Genomic DNA, 25641 nt, shown 5'->3' on the forward strand with positions numbered 1-25641 from the left:
GAAGCGAGTAGGCTGTGAAGGTAGTCGGCGAGCGAACTCCTCGCTTCAAAACGCGCGGGAAGAGTAGCTCCTCGACTCTGCGGGTAGCGAGTGATCCAAACCCCGTCATACGCGTATTTTTTTTTTTTTTTTTAATGCGTCTTGGTAGTCCAGTGAATACCTCCGCTTTTGGATTCTCGGTGGTAAATTCGCAAGTGTCAAATTGCACGGTTCCTGTAGGTTTTACTTCGCTGTTGGTGACTGACTTTCTCTAAGAGTTTTTCAGCGTGTAGTAGTACGCACGCCGAGAAAGGACATATTCAGAGATATTTATTTTAAAGGCATATCCTTTTAAGAAATCTGGATGTCCGTGGACTCCAGAATATCCAATAACTTATGGCACGACCATGTATAAACAATTATGAAGTTTCAGTCATGCAACGACATTCAATTTATTTTATTATAGATAACTGTATACATTTATTTTAATATATATAACGACACTCATTTATTAAATACCTGCTAGAGCTCTGCCCAGTACCGGGATGAAGGTATCTCTTCCCTCCCCACTTCGTGCCCCACCCACATTTTTATGTAATAATGCTATGTCAAAAGGTTGTTTTTAGAAAACCCTTCCTTATTATTATTTTTTTTTAGCAAAGTATCCAAGATGAATGACAGCCTATTTGTCAGTTTGGACAGACTTTTGCTAGAATTTGGTAGGTATAAAATGGAAGTAAAAAGTAGATAACTATTTGTATTATCATTGGACATTTTAACAATAAAATGAAGTCACAAAAGAGTAATTTATTTTAGTTTTCCAGTATGAACAAGATATAAGTACTAAAGAAGATATGATTCAACGAATTAATAGTAAGTAGTTTTGCATGACAAAGATTTTTTTTTTTTATGGAATGTAAGGTATTATGCTGTTGCCTTGTTTAGGGTAATTTATAGTTGGCATTAGAACTTTTCCCCTGGTTCTATCTAGTGACTAATAATGAGCTATTTACCCTATTTTTTCAATAATTTTCTGTATTCAGTGTTTAATTATTTTGTGTTTAAGAATTTTGTTTTAAGTAGATATCACCCTTAATGAAATACAATTGAAAATATTATTTTTCTCAAGTAACACAGGTCATTTTAAACATTAGGGTGAAAATTTTAAAATATTTTTAGAAATCATCAAAAGTCAGTGGCCAGGATTAATGGAAGCCACATTTTCAGGAATGCTAATTATGAAAATTAATATTATGAGTGGAATGACAAAGCAGATTACATAAATATAGTATTTTAAGATCCTACATAAAAACTATCAAAAGAAACTACACTCAATAATTTCTTAATAGTTCTGAAAGGTATTATAGAATTTGGTTATCTTTTCTGCAGCAAAAAAGGATATTGGATATTAAGAATTTATTTTAATCTTTTTAAGAAATTACATTTTATTTTTAGCTTGTGTTTACTCACTATAACAAAGAAATAAGTGAGTTGAAGGTGCATTAAATAATGACATGGAACTGATGAATAGAAATTACACATTTGTCAAAAACAAAACTCTTATGTTAGTATCATATGAGTAAATGTTTACATGAACTCATAGCATCATAAGATGCCATTGATCTTAGATATTACTTAATCCAGCCCTCTTACATTAAAGATGTGGGACAGGGGACGTTTATTTCTCTTCAATCTAAAACACAAATTCTTAGCTTCTGGGTCTAGGAGCAAGCCTGACTCTGGTCCTGTGCTTTTTAGCATAGGGCCCTTCCCATCTCAAGCTTCACTTCCTCTCCATTCTCTGGTTCTCCTTTTCTAGGTCAGTTGCCATACCTTTTTTTCTACTGTATTTATTTTGAATTTATGATTTCCAGAATGCTTTGAAGATATTAAAGAAAACAAAGCGACCATTTGTAAGATACATGAAACTATAAATACAACAGATGAGGAAATCGGTCATTACTGTAAGCATAGTAAGGAGATCGAAGACAACTGTAGTAAGTGAGTATTTTAAAGAAATTTTCAATAGTTGTCATTAGATTCTCTTATTCGAGGTTTTTGAGTTTATAGTTGAAGACACTGTTGCTTTAAAGTAGTATTTTATATTAGGAAAATGATGAAGCAAGTCTTAAATTTCCTTGTTACATGCCACTGTAAAAGGGATCACAGAAGTTTCAAAAGAAAAATAGAAGAGCTGTAAGATCTAATTCAGATCCAGTTAGTCTAAATACAGTATGTTGAATAATCTAGGCTCAGTATAGAAAATTCCGATTAGATAAATAAATTTGAAATAATTTCCATCTTCGAATTTTCAAGATGTTATTTTTGTCTAAGGGAACCTAGCCTAAAATTAGTAGCTTTTCAAAATAAAACTATTTAGTAAGTTAAGAATTCTTTCAATATAGCTTCAGGTTCTGGATTCTAGTAGTTACATCTATTATAAGACAAACATCTTGAAACAAAGACTTGTTAATGGAACTTAATTGTATGGACAGGTACTTAAAAAATAAAATGTTTAGTTTTCTGTATTTAATTTTATGTTGATCACTGTCTTTGTAATAAGTACTATATTAAGAATCATATTTGTTTTAAAATATTTTGTTATTTAAAAATTTCATAAACTTTTTGGTTTTCCCTCATTACTTTTTTTATATTGGTTTTAAAATTTTATGAAAGTAACACATGCCTAGTATAAAAATTCAAAGACTATACAAATGTATGGAGTAAAAAGGTTTTCCCTGCCTGTAGTCCCCATCCCCACCCTGTCCTCTTCCTTACAGGTGATCACTCTTAACAGTGAGTACCCTTCCAGACCTTTTAAAATATATATTCAACATCACTATTACATATGTTTATATATACATCTACCTGTATATTTGCCTTCCTTCTTTAAAAAATGCGATCATACCATACTTATTTTTCAACTTGTTTTTTAAATTTAACAATATGTAATGTAAATGGTACTATACATGTAATGATTATGTATGGATTTCATTCTTTTTTTTTTAACAGCTCCATAGTATTTTATAGTATTGATGTATCCTAAGTTATTTAACCATTCTCCTATTAATAGACATTTAGGTTATTTCCAGTTATTTCCTATTATAAACAAGATGTACAGGTATCCTTCCATATTTCTAGACCAGTTGCTATAGAATGACCTCCTGGAAGTGAAATTGCCAGGTTGAAGAGTATGCATGTTTAAATATTTGATAAGTAATGCCAAACTGCTCTCCCAAAATAATTATACTAATTTATACTTTCACCAACAATATATGAGAGTTTCTATTCCTCACACCCTTGCTAACACTGAAATTATCAATGTTTAAATTTTTTGGCAATCTGATCAACGAAAAAACTACGTATTGTTGAACTTTTTCTTTTAGTTTGATTTAGGTTTATGGTAGTTAAGTTTTACCAGTGGTTTCCCTCAAGTAGCTGCAAAGGGTGCTGGAAAAGTACTGGTAGTTTCCCCGCAGAACCTACTGTGTCCAAGATGTACTTTACTTTAAACAAGATTATTCTCTGCTGGGTTCTGAGGGCAGTTAGTAGGATCTGTTGATTTTAGGATCTGTTGATTTTAATGCATGAATACCTCTAGTTCATGATTTCAGCATGCTGGTTAAGAGGTTTAAATGTGAAATATGAATTCATGAAAGTATTAGAAGAAAATATAGGTGACTATAATCTTTGAGAGAGGAAGACCTTCCTAAGTATGTCATCAAAGGTAGAAACCACATAGGAAACAATGGATAAATATGACACATGCAAATTAAAAAGAAAAACACCTCAAAATGATACAAAAAGCAAAAGGATAAGGTAGGAAAATGTTAAAGAAGGGTTAATTTTTAAAATATAAAGTGCTTGTAGAAATTAATAAGAAAGAGCCAAAGTCCCATTAGAAAAATAAGCAAAGAAGGTAAACAGGTAAATACCAAAATGAAGAAATGTATGTCTAATAAATGTGAACAAATGCTCAATCTTACTAATAATCAAAGACATCCAAATTAAAGCAATAATAAAATACTATATATTCTTTTGCCTTTAAGTTTTGCAGAAATTTAAAGAAGGATAATACCCAATGTTGGCCAGGAAATAAGAAAATCACCCCTCTCATACACTGTAGGAATGTACACTGGTATATACCTTTTGGATGACATATAAGTATACTTCAAAGGCTTTAAAAATAAGCATGACTTTTGATTAAACAGTTCCATTTCTGATAATTTTTCATAAGGAAATAATTAGGCATTTTCTCAAAGATGTACAACAAGGTATTTATTTCAACTTTTTTACGATAGGAAAACATTGCAAGCAACTCAAATGTTCAACATTAGGTGATTGTTCAGATGAATTTTGGTATATCCATATGAATGAACAGTAGGCAGCCCATTAGTTTATGATATAAGTGAATATTGACATGGAAAGGTGTTAACAGTATATTACAAATTGAACAAAACATTAAAACAACATTCATAGAATAAACTCAATTTAGTAATTGTGTATTTATGTGTAATTTAAAAAGTTTAGAAATATGTACATCAAAATGGTTACAGTGAATATCTTTTTAGTGAACATGTATTTCTTATGGAATTTAAAAAATATTCAGAATGTGTGTATATATAACCTTTGACCTTATAATTCTATTTTGGGGAATATTGCCTAAGGAAATGGTTGCAAACTCAGACAAGTGTTTAAGTACAAGTTTTTAAGAGAAACTTAGACTAACCAAAATGGCCAACAATATTGGAATGGTTAGATAAATTGTGTAATATGTTGTATTTATTAAAACTTTTACAATGAATTCTTAGTGACAAAGAAAATGTATATATTGATAGTTTAAAAGTAAGTGATAAAGGATGATATGTTGTATATGTGAATATGATCTCAAAGATGTTAAACTATATACTTCTGGTAAAATCTGGAAATAATTTATTAAAATAATATCAATATTAGTAGTTATTATTCAGTGTTGAGAATATAGATGATAATTATTTTCTTATGTATACTTTTCTGTTCTTCCAAAATGGGTATGCATACTTTTTGAATCTGAAAAAATAAAAAAGATTAGAAAAAAGAGCTAGAGGAAATATTTGAACAATACTTAGAATGTAAGCTGCCATGGTGTATACTTAATTTTAGATTTTTCACACTGGCAACATTTTTTGAGTCATGTAAGAAAACAAATGTATAAGTTGAATATTCATTTTATTCTTACTATCTGATTTTATAATTCATTATGGTCTAGTTTCTTTCTTTCAAGTTCAGGAGGGTATAAAACCTGACTTTCTAAATTTCAAAGGAGAAAAAAGCCTCTCTTTATCCCTTATCCTAGCTCTTTAAATGTTTACTCCAAAAGAATTTCTTAGCTAAGATCTTAGAAGTATGATGAGGAACAAAGCCTGATGTTGGAGCGTTGCAGAGTATATTCCAGAAATACCATAGTAATACACAGTCCATCCATGTCACATTTGTTCCTTCCCTAGTCATGGTTCCAAAACAAGCTTTATGTAAAAATTAATCGATATTGATATTTGAGCATATGTATGATTGCATGAATGGTCATAGTGGTGGTGATCGGAGATGGGAATGTTTTTCTTGATGTAAGCTTGTTTTTTCCAGGAAAGGAAAGATTTGTTTATCTTTAAATGGTTACATTCATTTTTATTATTTCTTAAATTAGTTTATCATTCTGAGATGCTAATTACAGTATTTTTTTTCCATAGCTGGAGGCCAACATGTGATATATTTCATAAACATGAAGACTATATGAAGGACCAGTTTACTATTTATCAAGAAACTGTTGAAAAAGACAGGTACAGTACATATATTAATTTAAGCTTATCAATTCTATAACTTAGTATTAATAAAATATTCTTTGCAAAAATATTAATTGAAAAATTTTTTTAGTTTATTTATTTTTAAAGCAAATTCAGTGTTTTGGACTCTGGTTGTCACTGTTGGCCTACCTATTTGTTATAAAGCTCTACCCAACCTTTGATATATTTAAATATATCCTTAGAAACTATTTATCAGTAGCAGTTATAAGGCAGAGTGCTTCAATTAATATTTTTTATGACTGAATTGCTATAGTCAAACATCTGGGGGAGTAGTTAGCTGTATAATTAGCTTATGAAAAATTTGGAGTGTTGACTTTTGAAGGGTATATTTATATTGAACTTGTTTTTCGGAGTGCTGATTTAGTGGGGTGTTATATTCTGACAGAGAAATACTATTGGGTTGGCCAAAAATTAAGATGTTACGGAGAAATCCGAATGAACTTTTTGGCCAACCCAATAATATTTGTGTGGGCTTATTTTATTATGTGTTAAATCACCTGGTTTGGGGGAGTAAATGTAATTAATGAATATAATGAAACAAGGTGAGGAACTTTGAACACATTATATAGCATTATAATTTCGCTTAATTTAAAAAATTGAAATGTTTTTATTTTTAACATAATTGGACAAGAGCAGTGTTGATTTAATTTTTATTTATTTATCTTACTACTTTCCCCCTAGCTTTATTGAGGTATAATTGACACATAGCAGTAAGTCTGAGGTGTAAAACATGATTTAATACATGTGTGTATTGTGACATGATTACCACAATAAGGTTAGGTAACACATCTATCACTCTATTATATTTTTTGTAGTGAGAATATTTAAGATTTACTCTTTTAACAACTTTCAAGTATATAATACAGTATTATTATATTCACCATGCGTTATATTAGATCCCCAGAACTTATTCAGCTTTTAACTGGAAGCTTGTACTCTCTGACCAATATCTTTTCATTTCCTCTACCCGTCAGCCCCTGGAAACCACCATTATACTCTCTGCTTCTATGAATTCAGCTTTTTTAAAAGATTTTACATATAAGTGAGATCATAACAGTATTTGTCTTTGTCTGACTTATTCAGTTAGCATAACACTCTCAAGGTCCATCTGTGTTGTCACAAATGGCAGGATTTCCTTCTTTTTTAGTGGCTAAATAACATTCCATTTTTATATATATCACATTCAAAAAATCTATTCATCTGTCAGTGGACACTTAGGTTGTTTCCATGTCTTGGCCATTGTGAATAATGCTTCAATGAACATGGTGCAGATATCTCTTTGGGATAGTGATTTTATTTCCTTTGAATTTGTAACTAGAAGTGGGATTACTGGATCATATGGCTTTTCTATTTTTAATTTTTTGAGGTGCCTCCATACTGTTTTCCATGGTGGCTGTATCAATTTACATTCCCACCACCGGTATACAAGGGTTCCCTTTTCTCTACATCCTTGCCAACACCTATCTTTTGTCTTTCGGTAATAGCCATTCTACACATATGAGGTACTATCTCATTGTGGTTTTGATTTGCATTTCTCTGATAATTGGTGGTATTGAGCATCTTTTCATGTACCTGTTGACTATTTGTCTTCTTTGGAAAAATGTCTCTCAGCCCTTTGCCCATTTTTAACTTGGATTATTAGTCTTTTTGCTATTCAGTTGTGTGAGTTCCTTATGTATTTTGGATATTAACCCCTTATTGGATATATGGTTTGCAAACATTTTCTCCCATTCTATAGTCTGCCTCTTCATTTTGTTGATTGATTCTTTTGCTGTGCAGAAGCTTTTATAGTTTGATGTAGTCCCACTTGTTTATTTTTGCTTTCGTTGCTTGTCCTTTTGGTATCATATCCCCAAAAATCATTGTCAAAACCAACATCAAGGAGATTTTTTCCCTAGGAGTTTTATGATTTCAGGTCTTACATTTAATTTAAGTCTTTAATCCATTTTGAGTTCATCTTTATGAGTGGTATAAGATAGGGGTCCAGTTCCATTCTTTTGCATGTGGCTATCCAGTTTTCCCAGCATTGTTTATTGCAGACTATCCTTTCCCCATTGAGTATTTTTGGCTTCCTTTCCAAATATTGATTGACTGTATATGCATGGATTTATTTCTGGACTCTTGATTCTGTTCCATTGGTTTATCTGTCTGTTTTTATGCCAATACTATGCTTTTTTTGTTTGTTTGTTTGTTTGTTTTGGCAGTATGCCGGCCTCTCACTGTTGTGGCCTCTCCCGCTGCGGAGCACAGGCTCCGGATGCGCAGGCTCAGCGGCCATGGCTCACGGGCCCAGCCGCTCCACGGCATGTGTGATCTTCCCAGACCGGGGCACGAACCCATGTCCCCTGCATCGGCAGGCGGACTCTCAACCACTGGGCCACCAGGGAAGCCCGATGCTATTTTGATTACTATATCTTTGTAGCATAGTTTGAAATGAGGAAGTGTGATGCTTCCACCTTTGTTTTTTTTTGAGATTTCCAGAAATTGACTATTTGGGGCCTTTTGTGGTTCCATACAAATTTTGGGATTTTTTTTCTATTTCTGTGAAAAATGCCATTGTAATTTTGATGAGATTGCATTGAATTTTTAGATAGCTTTGGGTAGTATGGATATTATAACAGTATTAATTCTTATGATCTGTGAGCACAGAATATCTTTCCATATTTATGTCTTCTTCAGTTTCTTTCATAGTGTCTTATAGTTCTCAGTGTACAAATCTTTCACCTTCTTGGTTAAATTTATTCCTAAGTTTTTAAATGTGTTTGATGCTACTGTAAATGGGATTGTTTTCTTTATTTTTTTTTCAGGTAGTTCGTTGTTTGTGTATAGAAGTGCAACTGATTTTTGTCTGTTGATTTTGTATCCTGAAACTTTATTGAATTTGTTGATTAGTTCTAATAGGTTTTTGGTGGAGTCTTAGAATTTTCTATATATTGATATAAGGATATACTATTTACAAACAGACCATTTCACTTTTTCCTTTCCTATTTGGATGCCTTTTATTTCTTTTTCTTGCCTAATTGCTTTAACTAGCTCTTCCAGTATTATATTGAATAAGAGTGGTGAGAATGGCACCTTTGTCTTGTTTCTGATTTTGGAGGAAAAGCTTTTAGCTATTTACCATTGAGTATGATATTAGTTATGGACTTGTCATATATAGCCTTTATTATGTTGAGGTATACCCAATTTATTGAAAGTTTTTATCATGAAAGGGTGTCTGATTTTGCCAAATACTTTTTCTGCATCTACTGAGATCATATAATTTTTATCCTTCACTCTATTAATGTGGTATTTCATGTTTAATTATTTGTGTATATTGAACCATCCTTGCATCCCAGGATAAATCCCATTTCGTATTCGTGTATGATTCTTTTAGAGTGCTGTTGAATTTGTTTGCTAGTATTTTTTTTTGAGAATTTTTTCATCCATATTCATCAGGAATATTGGCTTCTAGTTTTCTTTTCTTGTAGTGTCCTTATTTGGCTTTTTATCAGGGTAATGCTGGCCTCATAAAATGAATTGGAGAGTGTTTTCTCCTCTTCCATTTTTTGGGAAGAGTTTGAGAAGGATTGATGTTAATTCTTCTTTAAATGTTTGGTACAGTTTACCAGTGAAACCATCTGGTCCTGGGCTTTTCTCTGTTGGGAGGGTTTTGATTACTGCTTCTATCTCCTTACTAGGAATTGACCTGTTCAGATTTTTAAATTTTTTTCATAATTCAATCTTGGTAGGTTGTATGTTTCTAGAAATTTATCCATTTCTTTTAGGTTATCTAATTTGTTGTCCTATAATTGTTAATAGTAGCCTCTTAAGAGCTTTTGTATTTCTTTGGTGTCAGGTATATTATCTCCTCTTTCATTTATAACTTTGAGTCCTCTCTCTTTCCCTTGGCTAGTCTAGCAAAAGGTTTGTAAATTTTGTTTATCTTTTCAAAAAAGCATCTTTTTTTTTTAAAAAAAAGCAACTTTTTGTTTCATTGATGTTTTCCTGTTGTCTTTCATGTCTCTAGTCCATTTATTTCTGCTCTAACCTTTGTTATTTCCTTCTTTCTGCTATCTTTATGGTTAGATTGTTCTTCTTTTTCTAATTCCTTGGGAAGTGACCTTCTTTGTCTCTTGTGACTGATTTTGACTGAAAGTCTATCTTATCTGATATAAGTATAAGCACTTCTGATTTCCTTTGGTTACATTTGTATGGAATATCTTTTTCTATCCCTTCACTTTCACCTCATGTGTTTCATTAAAGCTAAAGTAAGTTTCTTGCAGGCAGCATATTGTTGGGTCTTGTTTTTTTTAATCCACTCAGCCACTCTTTGTCTTTTGAATTTAGTCTATTTACATTTAAAGTAATTATTGATAGGTATGGACTTACTATTGCCATTTAATTAATCGTTTTCTGAGTGTATTTTTAGTCCCTTTGTTCCTTTCTTCCTCTCTTGCTGTCTTCCTTTGCGATTTTTTTTTTGTAGTGGTATGCTTTAATTCCTTTCTCTTTCTTTTTTGTGTATCTACTATAAATTTTTTCTCTGTGGTTACCGTGACGCTTACATAAAACATCTTATAGATATAACAGACTTATTGATAACAAGTAACCTTCAATTGCATACAAAGACTGCACTTTTACTTCTCCTCCCCCCACATTTAATGCTATTGATGTCATACTTTATATTGTGCATCCATTAACAAATTATTGTAGCTATAATTTTAATAATATTTTAAACTTTCATACTAGAGATTAAAGTGATTTGCATACTATCATTACAGTATTATGGTATTCTGAATTTGAGTATATATTCACCTTTACCATTAAGTTTTATTCTTTTATATGTTTTCATGTTGTTACTTAGCATCCTTTTATTTCAGCTTGAAAAACTCCCCTTAATATTTTCTAAAAGGTAATAGTAATGAACTCCTTTAGTGGTAATGAACTCTCTTAGCTTTTGTCTGTCTGGGAATGTCCTTATTTTTCCTTCATTTCTAAAGGACAGTTTTGCTGGGTGTAGTATTTTTGGTTGGCAGTTTTTTCTTTCAGTACTTTGAATATGTGATCCCATTCTCTTCTGGCCTGGAAGGTTTGTGCAGAGAAATCTCCTGATGACATTACAGGGGTTCCCTAGTGATGAGTTATTTTTCTCTTGATGCTTTCAAAATTCTTTTTGTCTTTGCATTTTAACATTTTGATTATAATGTGTCTTGGAGTAATCTTCTTTGGGTTGATCTTGCTTGGGGTCTTTTGGGCTTCCTGTACCCAGATGTCTATCTCTTTCCTAATATTTGGGAAGTTTTCAGCTATTATTTCTTTTCTTTTTTAAAAATTCTTGTTGGGGTATAATCAATTGACAATGTTGTGTTAGTTTCAGGTACACAGCAAAGTGAATCTGTTATACAAATACAGATATCCACTCTTTTTTAGATTCTTTTCCCATATAGGCCATTACAGAGTATTGAGTAGAGTTCCTTGTACTATACAGTAGGTCCTTATTAGTTATCTGTTTTTTTAAAAATAAATTTATTTATTTATATGTTTATCTTTGGCTGCGTTGGGTCTTCGTTGCTGCGCACAGGCTTTCTCTAGTTGCAGCGAGCAGGGGCTACTCTTCGTTGTGGTGTGCGGGCTTCTTATTGTGGTGGCTTCTCTTGTTGTGGAGCATAAACTCTAGGCGTGTGGGCTTCAGTAATTGTGGCACATGGGCTCAGCAGTTGTGGCTTGTGGGCTCTAGAGTGCGCTCTCAGTAGTTGTGGTGCATGGGCTTAGTTGCTCTGTGGCATGTGAGATCTTCCCGGACCAGGGCTCGAACCCATGTCCCCGTGCAGGTGGATTCTTAACCACTGTGCCCCCAGGGAAGCCCTAGTTATCTGTTTTATATATAGTAGTGTGTATGTGTCAATTCCAATCTTCCACTTTATCTCTCCTACCCCAACCTCTGGTAACATAAGTTTATTTTCTACATCTGTAACTCTATTTCTGTTTTGTAGATAAGTTCATTTGTAGCCTTTTTTAAGATTCCACATATAAGTGATATCATATGATATTTGTCTTTCTCTGTATGACTTACTTGACTCAGTATGAGAATCTCTAGGTCCATCCATGTTGCTGCAAATGGCATTATTTTGTTCTTTTTTATAGCTGAGTAATCAGCTATTATTTCTTTAAATAAGTTTTCTGCCTCTTTCTGTCTCTCTTTTCTCCTTCTGGGACTTCCGTGATGCAAATATTTGTTTGCTTTGCAGTGTTCCATAATTTATGTAGATTTTCTTCACTGTTTTTCATTCTTTTTCTTTTTGTTCCTCTAAGTAGCTAATTTCAAATGAATAGTCTTTGAGTTTGCCGATTCTTTCTTTTATATGATCAAGTCTATTATTGATGCTCTCTGTTGAATATTTCAGTCCTGCTATTGTGTTCTTTAGCTCCACAGTTTCTGTTTGGTTCTATTTTATGGTTTCTATTTCTTTATTAAACTTCTCATTTTGTACATGCATTGTTTTCCTGATTTCGTTTAGTTGTCTGTGTTCTCTTGTATTTTATTGAGTTTCTTTAAGATGATTACTTTGAATTCTTTTCAAGGCAAACTGTAGATCTCCATTTCTTTGGGGTCAGTTACTGAAGATTTATTACTTTTCTTTTGATGGTGTCATGTTTGCCTAATTCTTTGTGATATGCTTAGCCTTGCATTGGTGTCTGTGCACTTGAACGAACAAACACTTCTTCCAGTCTTTACAGTCTGGTTTTGGGAGGTAAAGACCTTCTCTTGTTGGTTTCCTGGGCTGATGGGGTTACCTATAGAACTGCAGTTGTGCTGGGTTGGAGCTGATTTTGAAGCTGTCATTGAGTTTGTAGTGGGATCCATGGTTGGTGTGCTTGTTACCAGGGGCTCAGGCAGGTATGGATCCTGTCTGGTCCCTGGGTGGGTGAGACTTCCTCCAGTACTTTGTTCAGTCGAATAGTACTGGGACAAAGGTCTGATTCAGGTTCCACAGTTGGGTCCTTAGTCAGCAGGCATATTACCAAGTGTGTAGACAAGTTTGTCTCCCAGCAAGTCCCTGGGAGAGTTCATGCCTAGTCACTGAATGGATTCATGGGTGGTCAGGACTGGCCCTGGACTGTGGCTGAGAGGGGCTAGAACTGAGTCTCAGGGCTGTTTCAGATTTTGCAAACAAAACTGAGGTCTACAGTCCTGGTTCTCAAGGCACAGATAGGCATGTCTCCAACCAGCTCCCTCCGTGGGCTGGACTGCTCCCTGATTGTGGCTAGAGGGGCTGGAGCGAAGTATAGGGCCCTTTCAAGATCTCCAGGGGAGCATATAGCAGTATCTCTTTGGGTCCCTGGGCCAGAAGTTCTGTTAGTGCTAGACTGCTTGAGATCTAGAATCAAGTATGGGTCCTTTCATGATCTATGGGGTGCAGACAGGAGTGTCTCTTGCTTGAACCCTGGACCCGCAGTACTGTGGAAAAACTGTGCTGTGAGAGGGCTGGAACCAACTGTAGGGTGCTTTAGGATCTTTAGGGGCATAGACAGGAGTGTCTCCTGCTGGGTCTGTGTGCCAGTAGGATTCTTCAGTGACTGTGGCTGGGACAGGTTGGAATCTAGTTACAGGGCCCTTTCAGAATCTACAGTCTCACTGAGCTTGGCAGGTTTATCTCCTGGTATTCCCAGACTGTGGCCATGAAGGGCTGGAACTGGTTCACCTGCTACTTCTGAGACCACAGCCAGGACCAGGGTCTGTATGCCTATTGCCTGACACACAGGTAGGTGTGACTTCTCCCAGGTCCCTTGGTTTATGGGGCTGGTTACAGACCCAATGCTAGATAGGCCTGTAGCTGAGTTCTCAGGGGTACAGAGATGTTTTCTGGGTCTGTAGCCAGGACCACAGTCAGCAAGTTAAACCACCAAGATGTGAGTCCGTTTTATCAAAATGGCTTTCCTCAGTCTTGGACTGCACCAGGATTTCACAGTCTCCTACCTGGATTCCAAAGCTTCCACAAAGGCACTTTTGTCCATGGTTTGATGGCAAACTTTTATTGCTGAGGGGGGTGATATGCGCAAGGGGCATTTTATTCTGCCATCTTGCCGATGTCACTCCTATTCTAATATTCTAATTAAAAACACCCACACAAAATCTAGAATGCAGTACATTTCATATTAAAAACTGTGTCTTAAGGTAGGGACTGAGGTATAGATTTGGACTTCATTGGCATGTGAAATCATAAAAATAGATGAGATTGCCCAGGGAAAGTATAAAGCAAAAAGAAGAGAAAGCTGGAGTACATGATCATCCAAGAAATAGGCAGAGGGTAGAATTAACAAAGGAGACTTACTTTGTTATTTATAGGCCCCACTTCAATTCAAAAAGAATTTGAAATGATTTATATAAATAATACCATAGTGTTAAAATAAAGTTAGACATACAAATTGAGGCTATAGGGAAGTTAGGGTAATATAGGAAGATGAAGCCTTTGATCTGGATAGAAATTCATACGATATGGTCTTACACATTTGTTAGATATAGGCAAAATTAGGCTTTGAAATTCCTAATAGTAGTCAAAGCATTGTGGAAGTGTGATCAATTTGGAATTCAGAATATTCGTTTAAAAAACAGTTCAGGGCTTCCCTGGTGGCGCAGTGGTTGAGAGTCCGCCTGCTGATGCAGGGGACACGGGTTCGTGCCCCGGTCCGGGAAGATCCCACATGCCACGGAGCGGCTGGGCCTGTGAGCCATGGCCACTGAGCCTGCGCATCTGGAGCCTGTGCTCCGCAGCGGGAGAGGCCACAACAGTGAGAGGCCCACGTACCGCAAAAACAAACAAACAAAAAAACAGTTCAGTTGCTTAGGATAAGCAGAGGTTTTTTCCCTAGTACTCAGACTTGAGAGAAATTTGTTCCCTGGATTCTCATAAAGGGGAAATTGTGCGATATGGTAGTCAGTATCTTCAGTGGCCTCCCTCAAATAAACACAATATGTATTACTGCTTTTTATAACATCTCTCAGTGCAAGCTATAGCTATAAAATATTATTTAAAATGATTCTATGAGGGGCTAAAGCAAACCAGTCCAATAAGTACCTCTCTGATAGTGTTTGTTGTGGATGACTTCTCTTAGCTAGCCAGAGGTATGGAAGTGAAAACAGCTATCTCTTTCTTTCTTAAACCAGCCACATAGGTTGATTGACTTGATGACTCAATACTATGTATTTATAAGAGGAAAAGAGTCCATTTGTTGGTATCATGGGTAATGAAGGAAGTAGAGGCACCAGCTACTTATTTCTCCTAATCTCCCATCCCTGTCCCAGGCATTCACGAAGACTGGCATTGCTGGCAAGAGATGAGATAGTAATGGCTCTTCTTGAATCATGGCTTGGGCTAGCAAGGTTCTTGTATGGAGTATATTAGAAGAATTGCCGTGAATATGCAGTCTGAACAGGGTAGATGGGGTGTGCTAATCTCATCTGAAACTGGTGTCCCAGACTCAGTTTTCTTATAGGTATTTCCCTCCTTTTGGACTATTTTCCCAAAAAGTGAAGGCTTAATTAGCAAATATGCATTTAGAAGAATAGGAAGAAACTTGTTTTAGGCTAAACTACTTTATTTTGCATAAGGGGACAGAGTTTAGTAATATTAAGAAATTAAAACATTCTTAAGATTCAGACCTGCTGACCAGTAGAAGGCTGTTATCCTTTTCTTCTTACTATACAAGCAGTTTATGAATACTTCTTTTCTCATCTGCTAAGGCAAGATAATCATTGAAGTATCTTTTAAGAAATTCCCCCATATAGTATGGCTTGATTTAGAAAATTTATAAACTTTTGAGGAATATAAGGACTATATATTTTTAGAAAATTTTCTATGAATGTTATTTTTTGAAAGTATGTATTTGTTAATAACTGGGTAAAAAAAGGATCCAAGAATATATTTTCTTTTTTTAAATTGAAGTATGGTTGATTTACAATATTTACAATATTGTGTTAGTTTCAGTGTACAGCAAAGTGATCAGTTTTATATATATAAATACATATATTTATATATATATATATACACATTTTCCGATTGTTTTCCATTATAGGTTATTATAAGATATTGAATACAGTTCTCTGTGCTATACAGTAAAGCCTTGTTGTTTATCTGTTTTATATATGGTAGTGCATATCTGTTAATCCCATACTTCTTATTTATTCCTCCCCCTCTTTGGTAACCATAAGTTTGCTTTCTATGTCTATGAGTCTGTTTCTGTTTTGTAAATAAATTCATTTGTACTATTTTTTTTTTTAGATTCCACATACAAGTGATATCATATGGTATTTGTCTTTCTCTGTCTGACTTACTTCACTTAGCATGATAATCTCTAGGTCCATCCCTATTGCCGCAAAAGGCATTATTTCATTGTTTTTTATGTCGGAGTAATATTCTATTATATATATATGCCACGTCTTCTTTATCCATTCATCTGTTGATGGACACTTAGATTGCTTCTATATCTTGCCTATTGTAAACAGTGCTGCTATGATCATTGGAGTGCATGTATCTTTTCAAATTAGAGTTTTCATCTTTTACAGATATACGCCCAGTAGTGGTAACTCCATTTTTAGTTTTTTAAGGAACCTCCATATTGTTTTCCATAGTGGCTGCACTAATTTACATTCCCACCAACAGTGTAGGAGGGTACCCTTTTCTCCATCCCCTATCCAGCATTTATTATTTGTAGACTGTGAGGTGATACCTCCTTGTAGTTTTGCTTTGCATTTCTCTAATAATTAGCAGTGTTGAGCATCTTTTCATGTGTCTGTTGGCCATCTGTATGTCTTCTTTCGAGAAATGTCTATTTAGTCTTCTGCCCATTTTTTGATTGGGTTGTTTGTTTCTCTGATATTGAGTTGTATGAGCTCTTTGTATGTTTTGGAAATTAAGCCCCTGTCAGCTGCATTCTTTGCAAATATCTTCTCCCAGTCCGTGGGTTGTCTTTTTGTTTTGTTTATGGTTTCCTTTACTGTGTGAAAGCTGTTAAGTTTGATTAGGTCCCATTTGTTTATTTTTGCTTTTATTTTGCCTTGAGAGACTGACCCAAGGAAACATTGGTACGATTTATGTCAGAGAATGTTTTACCTATGTTCTCTTCTAGGAGTTTTATGGTGTCATGTTTTATATTTAAGTCTTTAAGCCATTTTGAATTTATTTTTGTGTGTGGTATGAGGGAGTGTTCTGACTTCATTGATTTACATGAGTCTGTCCAGCTTTCCCAACACCACTTGCTGAAGAGACTGTCTTTTCTCTATTGTATATTCTTGCCTCCTTGGTCGAAGATTAATTGGCCATAGGTGTGGGAGTTTATTTCTGGGTCCTCTATTCTGTTCCATCTCTATATGTCTGTTTTTGTGCCAGTACCACCCTGTTTTGATTACTGTAGCTTTGTAATATTGCCTGAAGTCTAGAAGGGTTATGCCCCCAGCTTTGTTCTTTTCCCTCAGGATTGCTTTGGCAATTCTGGGTCTTTTGTGGTTCCATATAAATTTTAGAATTATTTGTTCTAGTTCTGTGAAAAATGTCATGGGTAATTTGATAGGGATTGCATTAAATCTGTAGATTTGTTTGGGTAGTATGGCAATTTTCACTATATTAATTCTTCCAACCCAAGACCATGGGATATCTTTTCATTTCTTTGAATCATCTTCAGTTTCCTTCATCAGTGTTTTATAGTTCTCAGCATATAAATCTTTCACTTCCTTGGTTAGGTTTATTCCTAGTTTTTTTTTTTTTTTTTTTGATGCAATGTGATTTTAAACAGGATTGCTTTTTTACTTTCTCTTTCTGATACTTCATTGTTAGTGTAAGGAAGTGCAACAGATTTCTGTATATTAATCTTGTATCCTGATACCTTGCTGAATTCGTTTATCAGTTCTGGTAGTTTCTGTTTGGAGTCTTAAGGGTTTTCTGTAGAGTATCATGTTATCTGCATATAATGACAATTTTACCTCTTCCCTTCTAATCTGGATGCCTTTCATTTCTTTTTCTTGCCTGATTGCTGTGCCTAGGACTTCCAATAGTATGTTGAATTAAAGTGATGAGAGTGGGCATCCTTGTCTTATTCCAGCACTTAGCAGGAAGACTTTCAGCTTTCCACCATTTAGTATCATGTAAGCTGTGGATTTGTCATAAATGGCTTTTATTATGTTATGTTCCCTTTATACCCACTTTGGTGAGAGTTTTTATCATGAATAAATGTTGAATTTTATCAAATGCTTTTTCTGCCTCTGTTGAGATGATCATGTGGTTTTTGTATTTTCTTTTGTTGTTGTGGTGTATCACATTGATTGATTTGTGTTTGTTGAACCATCCTTGTGACTCTGGGATGAATCCGATTTGATTATGGTGTATGGCCCTTTTTATGTGTTGTTGGACTTGGTTTGCTAATATTTTGTTGAGGATTTTTGCGTCTACATTCATCAAAGATATTGGCCTGTAATTTTCTTTTTTGGTAGTGTCTTTTTCTGGTTTTGGTATCAGGGTGATGGTGACTTCATAGAATGACTTTGGGAGTGTTCTCTCCTCTTCAGTCTTTTGGAAGAGTTTGAGAAGGATAGATATAAGTTCTTTGTATGTTTGGTAGAATAACCCAGTGAAGCCATCCAGTACTGGACTTTTGTTTGCAGGGAGCCTTTTTTATTACAGATTCTATTTCACTTCTAGTGATCAGTCTGTTCAACTTATCTATCTTCTTGATTCAGTTTTGGCAGGCTGTATATTTCTAGCAACTTGTCCATTTCTTCTAGGTTGTCAAATTTGTTGGCATATAACTGTTCACAATATTTTCTTAGTAATTTTTTGTATTTCTATGGTGTTGTTACTGAGTCCAAGCTCACTCTGCTTGCCACATGGCAGGCCAGTAAATCGGGAGAAGAGGTGTTGAGGCAAGGAATAGTGACTTTATTCGGAAAGCCAGCAGACCAAGAAGATGGCAGACTAGTGTCTTAGAAGAACCATCTTATTGGGGTCTGGATGCCAGTTTCTTCTATAGAACAGAGAGGGGACAGAGGTGAGGAAGTAAAGTAAAAAGGCCATAAGTCTTGCAGATATCTCCTGGAATAGCCAGCCTTGGGAAGGGGATGTGTTAATTTCTTCTTTCTTGCAGCCATTAATAGGTGGACAGGGTCAGGATGTTTCCCTGAACAAAGGCACTTTGGTTTAACATTCAGGCAGAGGGGCAGGTTCCCTGAAGCAGACCATTATGTATAGACAGTAACCTTTTAGTGAACAAAAGCAGCAGGAAGCAAAGGTTAAAGTAAGAGAAACAGATCCAACATGTAGTCAGATTTGTTCATCCCCGTAACAATATTGGTTATTTCTCCTCTTCCATTTCTTATTTATTTGTATCCTGTCTCTTTTCTTCTTGGTGAGCTTGGCTAGAGGCTTGTCAATTTCATTTATCCTTTCAACTATCTCTTGGTTTTATTGATTTTTTTCTTTTTTAAATCTCCATTTATTTACTTCCTCTCTGGTCTTTATTATTTCCTTCCTTCTGCTGAATTTAGGTTTTATTTGTTGTTTTTTTTTTCTAATTCTTTTAGGTGGTAGGTTAGGTTGTTTATTTAAGATTTTTCTTGGGGCTTCCCTGGTGGCGCAGTGGTTGAGGGTCTGCCTGCCGATGCAGAGGACACGGGTTTGTGACCCGGTCTGGGGGGATCCCACATGCCGCGGAGCGGCTGGGCCCGTGAGCCATGGCCGCTGAGCCTGCGCGTCCGGAGCCTGTGCTCCGCAACGGGAGAGGCCACAGCAGTGAGAGGCCCATGTACCGCAAAAAAAAAAAAGATTTTTCTTGTTTTTGGAAGAAGGCCTGTATTACTATGAACTTCTCTCTTAGAACTGCTTTTTCTGCATCCCATAGATGTTGTATGGTTGTGTTTTCATTGTCGTTTGTTTCGAGGTATTTTTAAATTTCCTCTTTGATTTCATCACTGACCCTTGGTTTTTTAGTGGCATGTTGTTTAGTCTCCATGTAATCATTTTTTTCTCATTTCTCTTTCTGTGGTTGATATCTAGTTTCATACCGTTGCACTCAGAAAAGTTGCTTGAAATAATTTCTGTCCTCTTAAATTTGTTGAGGCTTGTTTTGTGTCCTGGTATGTGGTCTATCCTAGGGAATGTTCCATGTGCTCTTGAAAAGAATGTGTATTTTGTTTTTTTTTTTGGATGTAATGTCCTGTAGATATCAATTAAGTCTGTTCTATTGTGTCATTTAGGACCTCTGTTGCCTTATTGATTTTCTGTCTGGAAGATCTGTCAATTGATGTCAGTAGGGTGTTAAACTCTCCTACTATTGTTGTATTCCCATCAATTTCTCCCTTTTTGTCTCTTGATATTTGTTTTATGTATTTTGGTCCTCCTGTATTGGGTGCATATGTGTTAATGAGTGTGATATCCTCTTCTTGTATTGATCATCTTATTATATGTTGACCTTCATTGTCTTTCTTCGTGGCCTTCGTTTTAAAGTCTATTTTGTCTGATGTGAGTATTGCTACCCCCACTTTCTTGTCATTTCCTTTTGCATGAAATATCTTTTTCCATCCCCTCACTTTCAATCTATATGTGTCTTTCACCCAGAAGTGGGTCTCTTGTAGGCAGCATATTGTAGATTCTTGTTTTATTATCTAACCTGCCACTCTATGTATTTGATTGGTGCATTTAGTCCATTTATATATAAAGTAATTACTGATAGTATGTATTTATTGCCATTTTAAACCTTGTTTTCCGGTTCATTTTGCACATCTTTGTTCCTTTCTCCCCTTTCTGTTTTTCCATTTGTGGTTTGTATTATGCTTGAGTTCCTTTATTTTTGTTTTTTGTGAATCTATTTTATGTTTTTGATTTGTGATTATCCTGGTTTTCAAGTATGTTATCTCATAACTGTATCTCCTTCCTTTAGAATCATAGTCATATAAGCTCAAACACATTCTAAAAGATTTGCATTTTCTTACTCCCCTCCCCCACATTTTGTGATTTTAATGTCCTGTTTTACACCTTCATGTTTATCTTTTTGCTCTTCATTGTATTTATAATTGCTTTCACAGAATTTTTTTGATTGTTTTTTAATCCATGTACTGGCTTATTTAAGTGATATTCAATCCTTTTATATATTTGCCTTAACTATTGTGAGTTTACCTTTTTTATTGATTCCTGCTTCTTTTCTATTTAGAGAAGATCTCTCAATATTTCTTTTAGGATAGCTTTAGTATTGCTGTCTTCTTTTAGTTTTTGCTTGTCTGAGAAATTGTTTATCTCGCCTTCTATTCTAAATGACAGTCTGGCCGGGTAGAGTATCCTAGGTTGCAGGTTGTTGTTCTTCAGGACTTTGGATATATCTTGCCCCTCCTTTATGGCCTGCAAAGTTTCTTTAGAGAAATTAGCTGGTAGCCTTATGGGGGTTCCCTTGTAACTGACTCTTTGTTTTTTCTTTTGCTGCCTTTAGAATCCTCTCTTTATCTTTCACTTTTGCCATTTTAATTATGATATGTCTTGGATTTGGACTGTTTGGGTTCATCTTGTTTGGGAACCTCTGTGCTTCCTGTACCTGTATTGCTGTTTCCTTCTTTAGGTTTGGGAAGTTTTCAGCCATAATTTCTTTGAAAACATTTTTGATCCCCCTTTCTCTTCTTTTTTTCCTGGGATTCCTATTATGTGTAGATTGGCTTGCTCTTATTATTCCATAGATCTCGTATGTTGCTTTGTTTCATTTTTTCATTTGTCTTTCTGTCTGCTGTTTTGCTTGGGTGATTTCAGTTATTCTGTCTTCCAGATCACTTCTTATTCTGCATTATTTAGTTTACTATTTATGCCTTTTGCTCAGTTTTCATTTTGGAAATTGAGTTGTCTAATTTCGATTGGCTTCTTTTTATAGTTTCTAATTCCTTGTTACAGTGATCTGCATTTCTATTGATAGTCTTTCGTAGTTCCTTCAACATTTTTATTACCTCCGTTTTGAACTCAGCGTCTGGTAGATTGGAGAGGTCTGTTTCATTGTTCTTTCAGGGAATTTCTCTGGTTCTTTTAATTCAGAGTAGTTCCTCTGCTTTTTTCATTTTACTTATATTTCTCCAACTCTATGAATTTTGGAGAAACAGTTATCTACTGTGATCTTGAAGGTCTGTTTTTATGTGGGAGTGACCCTTGTGTAGACTGTGTGAGTGCAGTATTTTCAGTGCGAGGGCTGTTTGTGGTATGGATGCTTGCCAAGACTTTCCTCAGGTTGTGCTGGCCCTTGTCCCCTTGATAGGGGATGTGTTTGGTGTTGTGGTGACCAGAGCCTGCACTGGATGTTCGGTGGGGCCTCCTCTTTGCTCTGGTGGTTGTCACAGCCCTGTCAGGGTCAGGGTCTGCTCCCCAGTTGTTGGAATAGAAGCCCCCAGATCCGGTTCTAAGCTGTGATGTGAGGTAGGTGGGACTGGGAGCTCTCCCTCTGAGAAAGGAGGCACTGCGTGTTCTTCCATAGGAGCTGTCCACTGGGACATGCAACTCTGTGATGCCACCTGCTACTTGGTGTGCACGCCCACAAAGAAATCTGTTGTTAGCGCTGCCCTCGAGGGGCCACATCCACTGCCGAAGTGCTCATAATGAGCTCAGAGGTCCTTTAGGCATGCACGTGTGCTCGCAAATCTGCCTGCACAAGAACCTGCCCGAGCCTCACCCCCATGCCAAAGCGGAAGTGCAGGTAATTGGCTCAGATTTCAGCCCTTCTGCAGGAGCAGTGGTTACATGGGAATTTTTCTTGTAGCTTTGGTTGTGTGAGATCTTCTGCAAGTTTTCAGTAGGTATTCTGTGAGAATTGTTCCACTTGTAGATGTAGTTTTGATGTGTTTGTGGAGGAGGTAAGCTCCACGTCCCTCTACTCTGCCATCTTTTTCTCCTCCCAAGAATATGTTTTTTGCAATGAACCTGGATTGAACATGTTCAGTGTTGTAGATGAGGACTGACAAACTTTTTTTTGTGAAGGGCCATATAGTAAACGTTCCAGGCTTTGTGGGAATATACAGTCTTTGTCACAGCTACTCAAGTCTGATACTGTGGTACAAGAGCAACTTTAGGCAGTACATAAGTGATTGACTGTGTTCTAATAAAACTTTATTTATGGACATTACAGTTTGATTTTCATATAATTTTAATATGCCATGAAACATTATTATTCTTTTGTTTTTTTAATCATTTAAAAATATAAAAATTGTTCTTAGCTCATAGGCTGTACAAAAACAGGTGGCAGATTAGATTTGGCCCATTGATCATAGTAACTGACCCCTATTGTAGATCAAGCAAAATTCAAATGAGAAGGAAGAGTTAATATCCTTTTGCAAGAATTGACCATCTCATTCAAGACTGGTTCCGAAATAGATGACCAGGCACCTCTACCTTAGTTGTACTTGAAGGAGTTCCTCCAAACGGTGCTGAAATTTTCTTATAAAATAGTTCTGGAGTATACAAGAATGTTTGTGACCCCAGAGTTCTATCACCTAGAACATGATAACTTTAGCTTAGAAAACTGAAGAGATTTAATAGCATAGTTATAGAGGTAGCTGAACTGGGAAGAATAGAGATTCAGAACTCAGGGAGGATAGAGATTCAAGAAGTCATCAAAAGAACCAGGTTCTGCAGTGTCATTTAGGATGAAAAGTGAAAAGAGATCACTAAGGTGGACAAATTAGATCATTGATAACCTTGGGAAGGGTAGTTTCATTAAACTGGTGGAAGTGGAAGTTTAATTGAAAATGATTAAGGAGTGAGTAACTCAGGTAGTGGAGAAAAAGAGTAGAGAATTGAAAAGTGTAATAGAGTTAAGAAAAAAGTTTGAAGGACAGACAGTATTGAGGGAAGCAGAATAAGTAGATTTTTAACTTGTCTGTTATGCTTAATTTAGTAGACTTTAACAAGTGATTTTAGATATACTTTTGTTATATTGACATCATTTCTTTTAATTTTAACAGAAAAACGTACCACAGTTATATATGTCAGTATAAAGATGTTTTAAAGCAATACCAACAAAAATACTCAGAAACACCTCTTTCACATGAATATTATGAGAAGAAAAGAGAACATGAAGAAATTCAAAACAGAGTGTTGGCATGTACTGAACAACTAAAAATGAATGAAACTATTTTTATGGAATTTTTAGGTATTAATGGTTTTGTTACATACTGTTTTAATAACATTACTTTTGTAATAAAAATATAATAAATTAGTCTAAAATATGACTTTGTTTTTCAGTGCCTGCTCCCTTTCCATCACTTACCAGTTGGACATTACATATGTATCCACAGTAGTATTTCTACTTAGAATTTTTATTTGATAAGTATTATTTCTGTATTTTAATTGTTATTGCATTTCCTTGTGAGAATCACATTGATTTGGTATTTTGTTTAATTAAAAAATTTAGAGATTATTTTAAAGATCATTTGGGATTAGTTTTCATACATGTGCATGTCATCAGAAGCAAGAAATTTTAATGCCAATAAGTGGTATATGTATCTGTCTTTAAGTGGCATATCTTATCACCCAAACCAATGAAAAAGTCATCTTGCTCTGTCTTACCAAAGAGTTCCAATTAAATCAATTGATTATTACTTGTTAAGATGGAAGATGGTAAGGAGGTGAGTCACAATTCATTGGGTACCTACTTTGTGCCAGGCAATACTCAAGAAGATACAGAACTTTCTTATAAGGAGCTCACAGTTTAGTAGAGGAAACAGACATGTAAACAAGTAATACAGTGACATTGTATTAGATGCTTAAGTAATTCTTAATTGGTCTAAGTCTCATCTGTTTGTCAAGGAGACCTTCCCTGATGATGAACTTGGAACTTTAATCCTCTTCCAACCTCCACAATCCTTCATATGCTTTCCTATCAGATTATAACTCCACTGTTTGTACTAAGTCTTCTTTATCCCTGCATTCTACCTTGCTTCATTCTACTTCATCCCAAATCATCCTTTTAACTCCTTTGCTGCTTGCTCTCTCCATGTTTGGGTTTTAGCTTATTCTGTACTTAGTTGTTCATTTGCTGCCCTTCTGTGTTTAGGAAGAGGCAGAGGTTGGTAGATGCATAAGGCACAGCAGGGGTTTAGGGAGTTGGATGTAGAAACGGATGAGACATAAGATTACATGACATGAAGAGGTGATGGAGGTAGGGAGAATTGAAGATTAGGATTTAAATGTCTATATCTGAAATTTTAAATTGATACTTTTGATAACAGCATAGCATTATAAATAATGTTCATCTGAAATTTCATGTGCTAGCATATAAATCATAAGTTTTAGCGAAATAGGAAAGGTCTGATAAAGATTTTCTCTGGAATTCTTGTTCATTGACACTGTTTTATTCATTTTTAAATTCTCCTAAATGGATTGTAGAGTAACTTAGGAAATGGTAGTAGCTAATAACCATGCAGGGTGTCTATTAACAGCTGAGAAATTCTCTACTTGAAATTGGGTATAAATCCAGTTCAAGCAGAAAGTTCAGATAGAAGATGCAGCTCTCTTTTGAGTTCTGCAGGGTGCACTGATGGGCCTTAAACAGCAAGAAAAGGAAAATTGAGTGGATTTTTAATGTTAACTTTGGAACAAATAAATTATAGAAACACAAGATGTTAAGTTTGGACCTGAATTGATTATGTTCATCATGCCAAAGGACATGATAAAGTTGGGTAAAAACCAAAAGTAAAAAAACCACCCTGTGGAAATATTTAACTGAAAGAAAAAATCCTGACACATATTTTTGAAGAAATGTTATTTTTAAGCTAAATATATAACATAGATGAACAATAAATTGTCTTTGTCAGTTTGCCAAATGTTTGTAC

The 25641-nt window shown here is 35.2% G+C and overlaps 1 protein-coding gene across 1 annotated transcript in view; it reads left to right on the forward strand.

Annotated features, from left to right (window-relative positions):
• The first annotated feature begins 649 nt into the window (after positions 1-649).
• C2H14orf39 (chromosome 2 C14orf39 homolog) overlaps positions 650-25641 on the forward strand; it is a 52894-nt gene continuing 27902 nt past the window's right edge. Inside the window, exons 1-6 of the mRNA XM_060003428.1 lie at positions 650-698; positions 796-852; positions 1854-1980; positions 5706-5795; positions 23773-23960; positions 24053-24095. Coding sequence (XP_059859411.1) covers positions 650-698; positions 796-852; positions 1854-1980; positions 5706-5795; positions 23773-23960; positions 24053-24095 — 554 coding nt within the window. The remainder of the gene's footprint in view (positions 699-795; positions 853-1853; positions 1981-5705; positions 5796-23772; positions 23961-24052; positions 24096-25641) is intronic.

The sequence above is a fragment of the Delphinus delphis genome, chromosome 2 (assembly GCF_949987515.2).
Source record: "Delphinus delphis chromosome 2, mDelDel1.2, whole genome shotgun sequence".
Taxonomy (NCBI): Eukaryota; Metazoa; Chordata; class Mammalia; order Artiodactyla; family Delphinidae; genus Delphinus; species Delphinus delphis.